The sequence below is a fragment of the Mesoplodon densirostris genome, chromosome 16 (genome assembly GCF_025265405.1).
Source record: "Mesoplodon densirostris isolate mMesDen1 chromosome 16, mMesDen1 primary haplotype, whole genome shotgun sequence".
NCBI classification, from domain to species: domain Eukaryota; kingdom Metazoa; phylum Chordata; class Mammalia; order Artiodactyla; family Ziphiidae; genus Mesoplodon; species Mesoplodon densirostris.
In genome coordinates this window covers 86,804,657-86,818,985 of record NC_082676.1, presented here as the reverse complement: position 1 = coordinate 86,818,985, position 14,329 = coordinate 86,804,657, and the positions used below count along the sequence as shown (strand labels likewise).

Sequence of the window (14,329 nt, the reverse complement as noted above, 5' to 3'; positions counted from 1 at the left end):
GTGGTTGCCTAGGGCCTCCTTAGGGGGGGATGCGGAGGAGCTGAGGGCGGAGGGGAAGGAGGCAGCCGAGCGCAGAGCCGCCCCCAGCCGCGCTTCCGGAAGATGCTGCGGGCGGGAGACTCAGACTTGGATTTCGCCACGGGGAGCCCTTGGCCACTTCCTCGCCCCTCGTCCCTAACCCTCAACCCAGGCTGTCGGCGCACATTCCTGCCGCCCCTGCTCGTGCGGTGGGCTGGCCCAGCCCGTGGGAAGGGCCGGGGGTGGGAGCCGCCGTGTGCCGGGGAGGCGGGGCGGGGGCACAGCTGGGCCACATCTGGCCCGAGAGCAGAGGGACCAAATGGGACAGAAGGCGGCCTTTCATCCCGCGCGGGGAGGGGCGATCTCGGTTTCTTCTTGGGGCTCCACGGGGCGCCTGAGGATTTCGGGGAACCAATCCTCTGCCCTCCGACGTTGGGCAGAGACGAGGACATTAGCTCGGGGGCTAGGGATGGAATTTGGTAAGGTGCTTTCTCGCTGGAACCTCGTGTCCCTACCTGTGGCTCAGGTGGCTAAGCACCTCCTCGATATTAATAAAGGGTACTCTGGACCGAGCGGTCAGGTCCACCCAGGCGCCAGCCCTGTTACAAGGCCTGCGCCGTCCCTAGGGCAGGAAGCCGGGCTCGGGGAGGGGAAGTGTGGAGCGAGGAAGGAAGGACGTCCCCCGCGGGACGATTGAGCCCGAAGTCCCTGTCCCAGAATCCCCCTCACAGCGCCGAGAGCGCGCCCCTCCGCATGTCAGACGCCGGGTATAGCTCCAGCCGGCGCTGGTCAGCCTGGGTTTCCCCTTCAGGGCCACTGGGGCGGGGCGGACCTACATCCCCACGCCGCCCCGCTGCCCGGGGGGGCGATCCGGGCGGGGCGGGGCGGGCCGGGGCGTGCACGTGCGGACCGGGGGCGGGAGCCCACGACGCCAGCTCGGCAGTTCCCAGACCCCCGCCGCGGCCCCACGTGGGCTCTGCAGAGCATCTGGGGCAACCTGGAGAGGCCCCGCCCCAGGGCCCGGGAGCCAGTGAGCTCGTGCTGAAGGCGGGGCCTCACGGAGGGCCCCGCCCTCGGGGGGCGGAGCCATGCTGGGGAGGTTTAAGAGCGCAGGGCGCGGGCGGTGCACTGCTGGACCTGCCGCGGGACCCCAGATCCTCGGCGCCGGAGTGAGCGGCAGGGCGCACCGGGCAGGGCGCGTGGGGCTGGGCGCACCGCGCGGCCGCCACCCCACCATGCTCAACCCCTGCGGCCGCCGCCTGCTGCTGGCGCTGGCGGGCGCGCTGCTCGCCTGCCTGTTGGTGCTCACGGCCGACCCGCCGCCGCCCCCGGTGCCCGCTGAGCGCGGTCGGCGCGCGCTGCGCAGCCTGGCGGGCCCCTCGGGGGCGGCCCCAGCTCCCGGGCTGGAGGCGGCGGCGGCACCCGGGGTGCTAGTCCGCGAGGTGCACAGTCTGTCCGAGTACTTCAGCCTGCTGACCCGCTCTCGTAGAGACGCGGGCCCACCTCCCGGCAGCGTCCCCCGCCCCGCAGACGGCCATCCGCGGCCCCCGGCTGAGCCACTCACGCCGCACGACGTCTTCATCGCGGTCAAGACCACCAAAAAGTTTCACCGTGCGCGCCTCGACTTGCTGCTGGAGACGTGGATCTCGCGCCACAAGGAGATGGTGAGCCCCCGCAGCCTGGGCAAGTGGGCAGGGGAGAAGGTGCCCTCTTGTCCAGCTGGTGGCAGCATCCGATGGGCGCCAGGCTGCATCTCTGTACAGCCACTGGGAATATCAGGGGGCAGTGATGCTAGTCCACCCCCTTCCAGCCCAGTTTTCCTGGTGGGGCCACTCTCCCCATATGGTTGTGGAAGTGCGTGCTGGGGACCCATCCCCAGCCAACTTCCAGGGCCCTGGGTGGCCTGCACTGACCCTACACCAGCCACCAGTGCCTGGGGTTGGTGCCCTGTGATGCTTCTTGCCCCTCAAACGCTGGAACTCATTAACGGGGCATTACTGTCCCCAAACCTCCCCAAGGCAGATTCTGCATGGAGCGTCACCCTGGGCTCATTCCCTCCCTGGGAAGAAGACTCTTTCCTTAGAGTTGGAGTGGGGGGTTAGGACCCCTGGGCACAGAGCCAGTCCCATCCCCATCCCAGTCTTTGCAATGGGACAAGTCACTGTAGAAAATATTCTGAAGTTGGGGGTGGGCGTTAGTGGGCCCTGGGGAGTCCGTCTCAAAAGAAAGAGAGCACTGGGTCTCAGAGTCTGTTCGGCGGTCCTCTCTCCACAGTGCAGAAGCCTCTGGAGCCTGGAGCCTTGTGCTCAGTGCATCCCAGCTGAGCATCGACTTCCTCCACACACATAATAAAGATACACCCCACTTTGAAAATCTCCCTCCGGGCTGCAGCAGGACGGCTGGGTTGGGGCAGGACGAGGGCAGAATGTGAGCCCTGCGGGGGTGGGGGGTGGATATCCCTGAGCTGGGAAACTCAAGGGACAAACTGGGTATCTGGGATGAGGGTGAAGGACCCTGGACCGGGCTGGGGGCTCAGAGAAGAGCCCACACTGCTTCCTCCCTGTTTCAGCCCTCGAGGTCTGGGGGCCTTCTGGCCTGGCTGAGCCCTGTTTGGGGGCAGGGCCATGGTGGGGTCCTGATGGGGCCTGGGGCGGCAGGGTCCTATCTGGTCCAAGCATGGGGAGGGGGCCCTGGGAACCCCATGGCAGCCTCCTGGGAACACAGCGTCCCTTTCCCAGGGGCTCAGCAGGCCGGCAGGAGGGGGCAGTGGGGGCTGCGGGTTTTGTTTGGCTGCTGGGCCGTTAGGATTCCCAGCGCCGGGCGGCTCTCACGCCGGCCGCTTGGGCAAGGTAACAAAGCCCCTTTCTCCAGTGGAGAAAGGCGTCCGGCCTCTTGTGTACAGCTATGTGCTCCATGGGAACCGCCGCCGGCATGCTGGCCACTCAGGTTGCCTGGCGATGAGGGCCTGTGGGGTCCCCCACGTCCCTGAGTGACAGCCCTTGTGGGGCACCATCCCTGAGCCGGGCACCATCCCCCAGGACTCTGCTCCCTGCTGTGTGACCTTTGGCAGGGTTCAGCCCCCTCTGGGCTGCCACCAGCTCTGAGCACCCCTCGTCTTGGACCTTGGGGGCTTTCTCCAGCAGAGGGAATAGCGTCAGGGGGGTCTCAGGTACCAGTCCCAGCCAAGCTAGGTGACCTTGGGCAAGACCAAGGGCCTCTCTGACCCTCAGTCTCCTCATCTCTGAAACAGGGAAAGCATTGCCCTTCCAGTAGGTTGTCGTAAAAGAGGACTGGTAAAGCCTAGAGATGTAGGGAATGAGCCCGGGGAGCACTGGAGTCGGGGTGGAGGCCATCCCTCCCCTGGACCCTTTGCTCCCCCCCCATTGAGGGGCCACTTGGGTTTCCTTCTCACCCCAGGGCCCCCACCCAGGAGAGGCCGAATCTGTCCCCAACAATGGGTTCATGTGTCACAGCAAGCAGGAACCCCTCTTACGGTGTCCTGTGGGGGAGGGGTCCTTGAAACTGTTTCAGCAGGGAGACCTCCTCTCCCAGCCCTGTGAGGGGTGATTCAGACCCAGTCTGATGGGGGAGACTCAAGGAAGTCAGGGCCGCAGCGGGGGAAACCCAGAGAGGCTGTGTGAGCTGAAAGTGGGCATCTGACCCGTGTTGGGGAGGGAGGGACTTCCTGGAGGAGGTGCCATGTGAGCTAGACTGAGAGAAGAAAATGCCCCGAAAGGGCAATTGGGCATCTTGAGCACAAACATGGGGGGGTGTGCAAGAAACTTCCAGCAATTGGAGTGACTTGGGTGGGGGTGGTCAGTAGAGACCACACTGTGACGGGCCTTGGAGTCCAGGATGAGGGGCTGGGCCTTTGGCCCGCACTTTCCTCCCCCATCCCTCCCGGAGTGGGCCAGGCTGCAGCGGCTGCCACCGCGGCAGCCACAATTGTTGGGGGGGGGAGCTTGGCATCCTGTGTTTCTTTGAATCGCAGCTCCAGGAACAATGCCGCTTCCTGTGGGTGTCCCCCCCGCCCACCCACAGCCAGCCTTGCGGCCTTGCTGCCCTGCTCTTCCTCCTCCAGCCCTGTCGTTTTTGGGGAAGTGGGGAGGGGTCTGGGGGGGGAGGGATGTGTGTGTCTTGGTCCCTGGAAGGCATGGCTGGGGTGGACCAGCACCGCCTCTGCCCCGGGGTGTAACTGCAGACTTGGGGGGGCTGCCCCTCTCTGGGCCTCAGTTTCCCCACTTGTACACTCGGGTCGTAATGGTGCTCTCCTCTCAGGGCCATTAGGGAGATGAAAGAAGAGAAGGCGTCAGAGCACTCTGCTCTGGGCACCCGTGAGCTCTGGTTCCACCCATTGCACAGAGGGCGGAAACTGAGGCTCTGAGCAGTGGGTGAGGCCCGCGGCCGGGCAGCCTGTCCCCTCCCCTCCCCTCCTGATTGCTCTGATGTGGGGAGACCGGAGGCCCGGCACCCGCACACCCCACACCCCACGCCTCCAAGCACTCCCCTCTGAACAAAGGTGACTTTAATCTCCGTAGCCTTGGGCTGGGTTTTTAGGGCACCACCAAGCGCGCGGGAGAACAGGCCTCCCTTGATCTCATTAAGAAAGCATTTTCCTTTTAATCCAGTGGCGGCAACGGCGCGTCTGCACGGGCCGGCCTCGTCCTCCCACGGCATTCCTGGGCTGAGATGATGGCGGGGTGGGGGCGCTGGATGCGAGTCTGTGCGTGCGGGCTGCCCTGGGGTGTCTGCTCTGGAAGGGGGGTGCGTGCGTGGAGAGGGTGTAGAAGGAGCCTGCCGCCCCCCTTAGCTCTCTCTAGGCCCCGCCAGCTTGTGACCTCACTGAGAGTGTGCTCGGGTCTGGGCTCAGGCTGGGCAAGGAGCTGGGGCTGCCAGTTGAGGGTGGGCACCGCAGGTGAGTCCTCCCAGGTCGCTGGGTTTGTGCTGTATGCCAGGCCTGCACACGCCGGCCCCTCCCTTCCACCCGTTTGTACACAGAAGGAAACTGAGGCCTGTTGGGCACGGAGGTGGGGGGTCTCCGGCTGCCTGTGCTCCCAGCACCCTCCACCGGGCCTGGGCTTTGCACTCAGCCACGCCTGGGTGTGCTGGGCGGCACGCGCTGGGCGGGCCAGGCAGAGGAAAAGGAACATTCCTCCCCGTGTGCCGACGGGCCCAGGCGGGCGCTGGCAGCTCCTGGCCCCTCCCCGTTGGTCCCCCCCACCCCCGTCTTCCGCGGAGCGATCCTGGCAGGGGTGGCCCTGTGCTGGCACAGGTGGAGCCCTGATGTGGCCTTGAGCAAGGCGAGCAGCAGGCGGGGCTGCTAGGCTGCATGGATGCTGGGGGCACTGATTCCTGCGCTGGGGCACGAGAGGTTTCCCGCCTCAAAACCCTGCGGACCGTGTCTCCTCAGGACCCTGGAGGCTGCTTTGGCTCAGAGAAGGTGACCGCTGCACTGGCTGGTCACGCAGCCCGGGGTGCGAGGGAGGCCCCGGTGTTGAGGGCCCAGCCCGGAGGACTGCAGGGCTGTGGCCACACCCCAGCCCGCCGGACCTTGTGCCCAGCCCGGCCCAGTTAACCAGGCCAGCTGTATGGTAATGGGCTGTGCGGCCACTCCCGCTTAACGCGGCCGAGTTCCCCTCACAGCGCGGCCCAGGACAAAGCTGGCGGACGATGCCTGGTGATTCATCCTCCCTCCGGGCCTTTTGTCCGCCAGTGCTTGGCGGCCGCCCAGCAGAGGCCTTTGTCCCCGACTGATTGAGACTTGGCTTCCCAAAGCGGACCTCCTCCGCCTCCCCCCCCACCCTCCGCCCCTCCCACAGGCTGGGCACTGTGTCAATAAGGGTGTGTGCCCCGCCAGGTGTGCAGGACGGGCTGGAGCCGGTTACCTGGCGGGTGGGCGGGGCACCGCACCTGGCTCGTGCCGGCGCAGCTGCCGGCTGACCTTGGGCCCAGCTGTCGAGGTAGGGGGTGGGTGGTAGGGGGTGGGGTCTTCCTGGGCCCCCAGCCCACTTCCACTCAGGGTAGGCACTTGAGCCCCACTCTGCATATGGGGAAGTTGAGGCTCAAAGGTGGGGCATGGGTGTGACTGAAGGATCCCTGTGAAGCCGCAGGGTGCCCAGCCCTGGACCCCACGGTGGCCGGGGGCCGGGGCACAGAGTTGCCTGTTCAAGGCCGTATTTCTCCCTGCAGACGTATATTTTCACGGACGGGGAAGATGAAGCCCTGGCCAGGCGCACGGGTGAGCCCTGGACGTGGGGAGGCATGGGGAGGCAAGGGGGGCTCCCACCCAGAGGAAACTCTCCCCTCTGGAGAGGTCACCGAGGCCACGGGCCTGGGAGGGCAGTTTACTCAAGGGGTTTGCTCAACGCTCCGCCCCACCACTCGCCCCCCCCCGCCCAATTCTCATGCAAATGAGGCCCTTTCAGCACCCGGGGCCCTTTGAGCTGGTGTGGCGGCAACAGGTGGCTGGTGCTGGGAAAAAGCCGCCTGAATGGGCAGGGGCGGGGCGGGGCGGGGCGGGGCCCCCAGGAGGGGGTTGGGCTGGGGGGTGAGATCGCCGGGCCTGGGTCCTGCTCGAGGGAGGGGTTGAGGGGGAGGCCACTGTGGGCACGGCTTGAACCCAGGGCGCCCCGAGACAGACTGCCCCCCACCCTCTCTCGCTCTGCTCTCGCGGGGCCTGCTGTGTGACCCCGGGCCAGGCCGCCCTCGCTGAACCATCTTGGACCCACTCACAGCCCCTCCCCTTGTCCGCAGGCAACGTGGTCAATACTAACTGCTCAGCTGCCCACAGCCGCCAGGCGCTGTCCTGCAAGATGGCCGTGGAGTATGACCGCTTCATCGAGTCGGGGAGGAAGTGAGTGCCGGCCTTTGGCTGGGGCCCGGGGGCGTCCCCCCTCAGGCTCCGGCCCTGGCAGTGCCCCCCCCCACGCCCCCCTGACAGCCCTGCCTCGCCCCAGGTGGTTCTGCCACGTGGATGACGACAACTACGTGAACGTGCGGGCCTTGCTGAGGCTGCTGGCCAGCTACCCGCACACGCAGGACATCTACCTCGGCAAGCCCAGCCTGGACAGGCCCATCCAGGCCACAGAGAGGGTCAGCCAGAGCAAGGTGGTGAGTGTCCCGCCTACACAGGCCTGCGCCGAGCGGGGCGGAGGCTGGAGGTGTCCTTGTGGCCAGGGGGGAGGGTCTGGGAGTCTCACCGTGTGCCCCTCCCGCAGCGTCCCGTCCACTTCTGGTTTGCCACCGGTGGGGCTGGCTTCTGCATCAGCCGAGGGCTGGCCCTGAAGATGAGCCCTTGGGCCAGGTGAGTGAGTGCCTTGGGGCACAGGCGAGGCTGCCCCAGATCCCAAGGTCCCCCCACTGGGGGCCTGGCTTGACTCATCTTCCCAGCACCAGTGTCCCCAACCTCACGTGTACTGGCAGGGTGAGTCGTCCCACCACTGCCCACGGCCACCAGGGTGGTCAGCACCCAGGTTGGGCAGGACCCCTTCCTGCGTCCGGTAACCCCCAACTCAGAGAATCATCTGGCTGGTATGGAGGAGGGGGCTGTCCTGGGGCTCAGGGAGGTGGGGAGCTGCCAGCGTGAGAGCCCATGAGGGATACAGGCCGGGCTGCGCCCTGCTCCACCGGGCATGTGCACCTCCTCCTTGGGCCCGGCCAGGTTGACGCTCTGCCTGGTGGGCTCCTGCCCAGCTCCCGCCTCGGCTCACTCCGGCCCTCCGGCCCTCCCACAGCGGAGGCCACTTCATGAGCACGGCCGAGCGGATCCGGCTGCCGGACGACTGCACCATCGGCTACATCGTGGAGGCTCTGCTGGGCGTGCCCCTCATCCGCAGCGGCCTCTTCCACTCCCACCTGGAGAACCTGCAGCAGGTCCCCACCTCCGAGCTCCATGAGCAGGTGAGCTGCCTAGCAGCCCAGGAAGGGATGGGGACGGAGGAGAGCAGCTGGGAGAGGAGGGAAGGGGCAGGGTGGGGTGGCATTGGCACCCTTCCCAGCGTCACTGTCCCTCCCCCTGCAGGTGACCTTGAGCTACGGCATGTTTGAAAACAAGCGGAATGCTGTCCACATTAAGGGCCCCTTCTCAGTGGAGGCCGACCCATCCAGGTGAGGAAACTGAGGCCCAGATGGGGGCGGGGCTCACCTAGGGTCCCTTGGGGTCTGCTGCAGCTAAGCAGCATGACGAAAGAGTACCCCCAGGAGCCTGCTTGGGTGGAAGAGGGCCCCCGGTGCTGTGAGCTCAGTACCCGCACCCCACACGGACGAGCCCCCCACTCTGTCCCCACAGGTTCCGCTCCATCCACTGCCACCTGTACCCGGACACACCCTGGTGTCCCCACACTGCCATCTTCTAGCAGCTACGGCTGAAACCCTGTCCCCGGGCACCCCTGGTATCCAAAGGGCCCGGGGACCCCTGTTGTGCCGCCCTGGCCTTGGCATTCGAGGCTCCCCCCAGGGCCGTGCGCGTGTGTGTACTGTGTGCCCATCCGTGTAGCAGACTGCTGGGCAGCTCTGCTCTGCCGAGGAGCAGGCAAGGCACCACCTGTCTGTCTTTCCATGCTCCACCCCAGAAGGATTTGTAAGTCAGAGGTCACTCTGAGGGCAGGTTTATTATTATTCTGGGGTCTTTGGGCTGCATGGGGACCAGGGGCTGCTCTGCAGCGATGTGCAGGTGCCTTTACATTCCTGCTGAGCGCAGGCCCAGCGCTGCAGGCACCTGCCCCCTGGGATCCCGGCTCCTCCTCAGAGCCCCCAGGACAACTCACCATGCTCAGTGCTGTGAGGAAGCTGGGTTTGGGGGGTGTGGCCCGAGTCCGCTTCTCCCACTGAGCTCTGGCCTGGGTACCTGGGTAGCAGCAGCACCATCCCGGGCAGGGGTCTCCCCCGCTCTCTTAGCCATCTTCCCTGTGTGACGGGGAGTCAGCTGAGGATCTTACCTCCTCTCCAAAGTAGAGAGAAAGTCGCCCATAGTGGGTGTGTCTGTAAATATTGTGACAGTATTTTTTACTGTGCTTGTTTTTCGAAAGGGGGTGGGTACAAAGTAGGGTGTTTTTGTCTGTGTTTTCGGGGGGTCGGGGAGGGTGCTATTTTATCTTTTCTGTGGATCAGAAAAAGCAGAAGCCAAACTTGGGGTAATCTTTGTTGTTAAAGCTGATGGAAATGTCTAACACTCTATGTATTTATATGTCATGGTATCTGGCCTCTCCCTGCCCACCTTCTGCATAGAACCTGTCTCCTACCAGCCCAGCTCGGCGCACCTGACCAGTGAGGTGTGTTTTGTCTTCTGTTCTTCCTTCTGCAAAGACATAGCTAGGAAAGTGAATGATAAGGGAAAAGTTCTCAGGGAATTGAAGTGTGTTGCTATGGTGACGTCCTTTGCTGCGAATAAAGATGCTCTTTGGGGCAACCTGGGCATCCTGGTCTCGGCTGGAAGTTGGGCCTGAGCTGCAGGTTCATGGAAGCTGCACCAGGGGGGCTGGGGGCTTGTTTGCACTCGTGTGGGGGAGGTGTGTAGAGACCTCCAAGCCAACTATTGTGGGAAGGGAACTTGGGATCTAAATAGCAACTTCCAGGTACCTGAGAGGCGTGACCAGCCCAGGGCACCCTCGGACATAGGGGAGACCTCTGGATGTACAGTCTCACTCCGACAAGCAGCTCTAAGACTCTGTAGCCCTGGTCTGTGCTGGCCTGCCCCTTCAGGAGGACAGGGGCTGGCTGTGGCTTGACCTGGGACCTCCTTACCCAGCTTCATCTCTGTCACAAGCCCACAGAGGCCACATTCTTGCCCCATTTTGCAGATGGGGAAACTGAGGCTTGGAGCAGGTTATGTGATGCCCAAGGTCAGGCAGCTGGGCTGGTGAAGAGCTCACACTCCGAGATCAGGCTGACCTTGGATCCTGGCCTCACCGCCCCCCCATGCTGTGGACCCTGGACGGGTCCCAGGAGCCTGTAGACCCTGGACGGGTCCCTGCCCTGTTTTCTACACAAAGCAGCTCCTCCGGCCCTTCCTCAAATCAAGGCTTTGTGATGGCAGGAGCGGGGAGGGGCTGCTCGGGCCTCAGCTGGGGAATCCCCTCCTCCCACCTTCCCAGGCAGCCTGGGGCAGCCCTCAGTTCCTCTTCCTCAAACTGAGCCTGGACACACACACCCCTCCCCCCCCCCGCACCTCCCCTCCCCCCCCCCCCCCCCGCACCTCCCGGCCTCCAGCTGCCCCAGCCCCACCCCCGTGGGGACTTGCTAGGACCTGGGGCTCCTTGTTCCCTATGACCTCCTCGCTCCCTTCTGCTCCACGCTTAGCCCTGTCAACACATCGGAAAGCAGACAGAGGGGTTTGAAGAGCACCTCACTTCCCACCCCTGAGCTGGGGGCAGAATGCCAGCCCCTCCCGGTCCAGTCACCTCCTGGTCCAGTCACATACTCAGCGCCCCCAACAGGCCGGAGAGGACCCCTTCCTCACAGCCCTTGCTGGTGCCTGCCCTGTCCTGGGGAGCAGCTGGCCAGGGCCTGACCCCAGCTGGACCTTGTGTGGCCCTGAGTCAGCAGCATGGTTTCCAGAGCAGCTGCCCTGGGGGGTGGCAGTGACTGGGACAGTGGGAGGGGGAGAGGGCCCCCCACCATCACACTGAGCCCTGTCTGGGGGACACCCCCGACTCCCCTCAGCACCCACTGTGCCAGGCTGGGTTGGGGCGCGGCCGGGGAGCGGGCGTCACAGCACTGCTACCACCTGTGGGCAGAGGCCGTGGGCCTCCTCCCTGCCAGCGTGAGTCACAGGAGCGGCTGCCCTGGCAGAGTGTGGAGCCCGGGCCCCAGCGCCCCTCCTCCAGCAGCTGGCATTGCCTCTGCACAGAGCTGGCGGGACCCCGGGGCAGAGGTGTGACCGGGGCAGGTGGAGTCTGCCTCAGAGTTGGGGCCATCGGTAGGTCACAGCTGGTCCAAGCTGTCCCCGCGTGGGTTGGGGGCACCGAGCAGGGGGACAGCAGAGCAGGAGCGCAGGATTGGGGGGCAAGCCCCGCTCCTCCTGGAGCCTTGACCTCCACCTGAGAAAGGGGGATAAATGTGAGCGCCGCTGAGTCCCGGTGCTCTGGGCCTGCAGGGGTCGTGGAGGGGCATAGACAGCAGCACCTCGCCCTCTCCTCTTACACAAGAAGCTGAGGGAGGAGGGAAGTTCTCCCTCCTCAGAAGGGGAAGCAGGTCCATGAGGCCTTACAGGAACCGGGCAGCCTGATGTCTTCCATCCGCCGCCCTCAGGGGTGTGCAGGGGGGGCTCTCCCCCCGCCCCGAAGATGAGTCATGGAGCAGAAGAGGTGACCTCCTTTCTCCTGCAGGCACGACTGGGGGCAGCCATGCCCCACTCTCTGGTGGCATCAGCGCCCCTCAACCACATGCTGGGCTAGTGGCTGGTTGGAGAGGGTCCTGGCTGGCTTGAGGGGCTCCATATCCCCCACTCTGGCCCTCCCAAACTGCCCATCACTTGTGGGCTTTCAAAAATAAAAAGTAAAACCGCAACCACTGGGGCTGCTGGGTGCTCCCCCCCAGCCCCCCAGCTTCCCTGCTGCCGGCGGGTGAGTGCCAGGGTAGCTGGCCAGAGCAGAGGCTGAGCCAGGTCTTGGAGGGGCTGAGAAGGGTGCCAGGGTGGGGCCCGGTGGGGCCCCTCCCTGCTCAGTTTAAACAAACTTCCCTTCAGCTAGGCCATCACAGCCAACTTCCCCCGAAGAGGCACATCTGAGCTGGAGTGGGAAGCAGAGTGGGGAGAGGAAGATGTTCCAGGTCTTGGCACAGCCTGGGCAAAGGTGCAGAGGTGGGACCTGTCAGGATGCCTGGGGGGCTGGGAGACAGGACGGCCTACAGACTTCGGTCTCCACGACCCTCCTCCACCTGTTCCAGCCACCGTGGAGCTTTCCATAGGTTCCATCCATGGTTCGAGAGGCCTGACCTGCTGGAGGCTTCAGCCAGTCCTGCCCTCTCTGGGTCTGGGGTCAGAGCGGAAGGGGGGCGGGGAACCAGTGCCAGCCCCACCTTTCCGTCGGCCAGACCAACTGGTCGGTCCTGCCGCCACCCCAGGCCCAACCCTGCCAAATGTTCTTGGAGGTGACCCCTTCCCCAAGTCCTTTCTGAGCCTAGGGCTGGGCACACAGAAGGCACTTAAGTGGTCCAGCGCTAGGAGGGGCCCAGGGACTAGAGGGCTCCTCGTCTTGGCCCCTGGAGGTTGCTGAATTTGGGGGCTCAGAGCTGTGGCTGCTTCCCCCCGCATATGCCCCCTCCTGCCCCTGCCCAGGCCTCTGGGGCCCACCCCCCCATGTATAACCCACCATAGTCCCTGGGCGCCGCCTGGTGGCCAGAGCTGGTGGTTCCGCTCCCAGCCCGATTCCACCTTTCCCGGGACCCCCACACGGATCTAGGGGTGCAGCCCCCGAGTGACAGGGAGGGGAGACCGTCTCTGCAGCCCCTTGCTTGCTCTTAAAAGTTCACATCATGAATCTTTGGTTATTACCAATAGTTGGTATATTACCAATATTTGGAATCTACTGGTTATTACCAATATTTTGTTGGTGCGGTATGTGTGATGTCAAGAGGCAAGCCTGAGCCGGCTGCTGCAGGCCACCCCAGGCCACCCATGTCACTGTCTTGTCCCCTGGCTCTGATGCAGGGCTGGCCACATCTCCTCCTGGCTCATCCCAGTGAAATCCCCAGATCCTTGCCAAGTGAGCGCTCACTTCCCGTTTGAACGTGGTAGTCACAGCTGAGCCCCAGATCAGCAGCCGGCGGTCACTGAGAACTTGTTGGAATGCAGATTCCTGGGCCGCCCCAGCCCATCTAGGACTCCAGGTGGGTCTTCCAACAGGGTCCGTCCGGCCCTGCCCTTAGCCTCTCGTCCTCCGAGGACTCAGCGCCCCCTGCCGGGCATCTGCCGTCCTCGCGCCTCACTCCTGGAGGTGCTCCCGCGGCCACTTGCAGACCCTTCTCCCCGGCCCCCTGCCCCTCCCCCAACAGGATCACAACATCTGCTGCCCCTTCCCCCATGTGGGTATCCCACATGCTTTCTCCCACTCTGTTCCTGGTGACTTGGTGTCAGTGACCCTTCCCACACCCTTGGCATCCCCTCAACCCGCCTCCCAACAACCTGCCCCGCCCCCGCCTTGGTCGCCCCTCCACAGTCACTCCTCACGCTTTGCCTACCCCATGGCATCCCACTCTGCCTCCACCTCCTATCTTTCCAGCTCACTCCCTCCGATTTCCTGACCCCCCTGGACCCCAGATCCCTCACCCCTCAAGGGCTTGTCCTCCCCTGGCTGAAATCCCAGGGTCCGGTCATGCCCTCGAAGTCGCCTTCACCTCCCTCGGCCTCTCTCGCTTCCACATCTTCTCTTGGCCAAGCCCGTAGTCTCTGACCTGTTGCATCCGGCCCTCTGCCTGCTCACCACCCACACCTGGGTGGCTGGAGGGACTGCCTTCCCACCTGGTGAGTCTCACCTGAGTTCCAGGCCAAGAGCCTCAGGGGCCCTTGGGGAGGCCCACTGCCCCGCCCCTGGCTCTCCCACGGCACCCCTACTTCATAAGACCTTCTGCCACCCCAGCCCCAAGCTGCCCACATGCTCTCATCACCGGGCCAGCAGGAGGGACCGCAGTCCTGTTTATGGCCAGCCCCTCCACTGGGACCTAGGTCCCAGCCCCTCCTGGTGATTTAGGAACATCACTCCCTCAACGAACTCTTCATCTTCCCTGCTGCAGCCATTTCCTCTGCCTACGGGACCATTACCATCAGCCTTCACAGCATGCTGTTATTTCCCCATCTTAAACACACACACACGCACACGCACACACACACACACACACACACACACACACACACTTCTCTGGGCCACGCCCCCTCCAGCTATAGCACGATTTTTCTGCTTGGCAGCTAAACCTAAGAGGAGAGACAATTCTTGCTGTCCCCAAATGGCATCGCAGAAGCACGGAGCCCCAGATGCCTCCACTCCTGGGTGCTTAGCATCGCCCCATCAGGGCTTATGTATCCTGGGCCCCCTTCCCCAGAAGCCAGTCAAAACAGAAACCAGGGCTTGCCTGGTGGCGCAGTGGTTGAGAGTCCGCCTGCCGATGCAGAGGACACGGGTTCCTGCCCCGGTCCGGGAGGATCCCACATGCTGTGGAGCGGCTGGGCCCGTGAGCCATGGCTGCTGAGCCTGCGCGTCCGGAGCCTGTGCTCCACAGCGGGAGAGGCCACAACAGTGAGAGGCCCGTTTACCGCAAAAAAAAAAAAAAAAAAAAAAAAAAAAAAACCAAAACAGAAACCACTGGACCAGGCTGCTGG

General features: G+C 64.3%; 1 protein-coding gene across 1 annotated transcript; it reads left to right on the top strand.

Moving 5' to 3' along the window:
• The first annotated feature begins 1,162 nt into the window (after positions 1-1,162).
• On the top strand, positions 1,163-9,426 carry LFNG (LFNG O-fucosylpeptide 3-beta-N-acetylglucosaminyltransferase). Its single transcript, XM_060120446.1, has 8 exons — positions 1,163-1,682; positions 6,208-6,256; positions 6,772-6,871; positions 6,975-7,128; positions 7,236-7,321; positions 7,752-7,917; positions 8,039-8,124; positions 8,306-9,426. Exons 1-8 carry the CDS (start codon positions 1,254-1,256, stop codon positions 8,370-8,372), a joined length of 1,137 nt encoding a protein of 378 aa, XP_059976429.1. The 5' UTR covers positions 1,163-1,253; the 3' UTR covers positions 8,373-9,426.
• Positions 9,427-14,329: the final 4,903 nt, after the last annotated feature.

Bases quoted from the DNA above. Each gene is read 5' to 3' on its own strand.
- LFNG (XM_060120446.1), top strand. From the start codon at position 1,254: ATGCTCAACCCCTGCGGCCGCCGCCTGCTGCTGGCGCTGGCGGGCGCG. The intron at 1,683-6,207 runs GTGAGCCCCCGC...TTCTCCCTGCAG, and splicing joins TCTCGCGCCACAAGGAGATG to ACGTATATTTTCACGGACGG. The intron at 7,918-8,038 runs GTGAGCTGCCTA...CTCCCCCTGCAG, and splicing joins CCTCCGAGCTCCATGAGCAG to GTGACCTTGAGCTACGGCAT.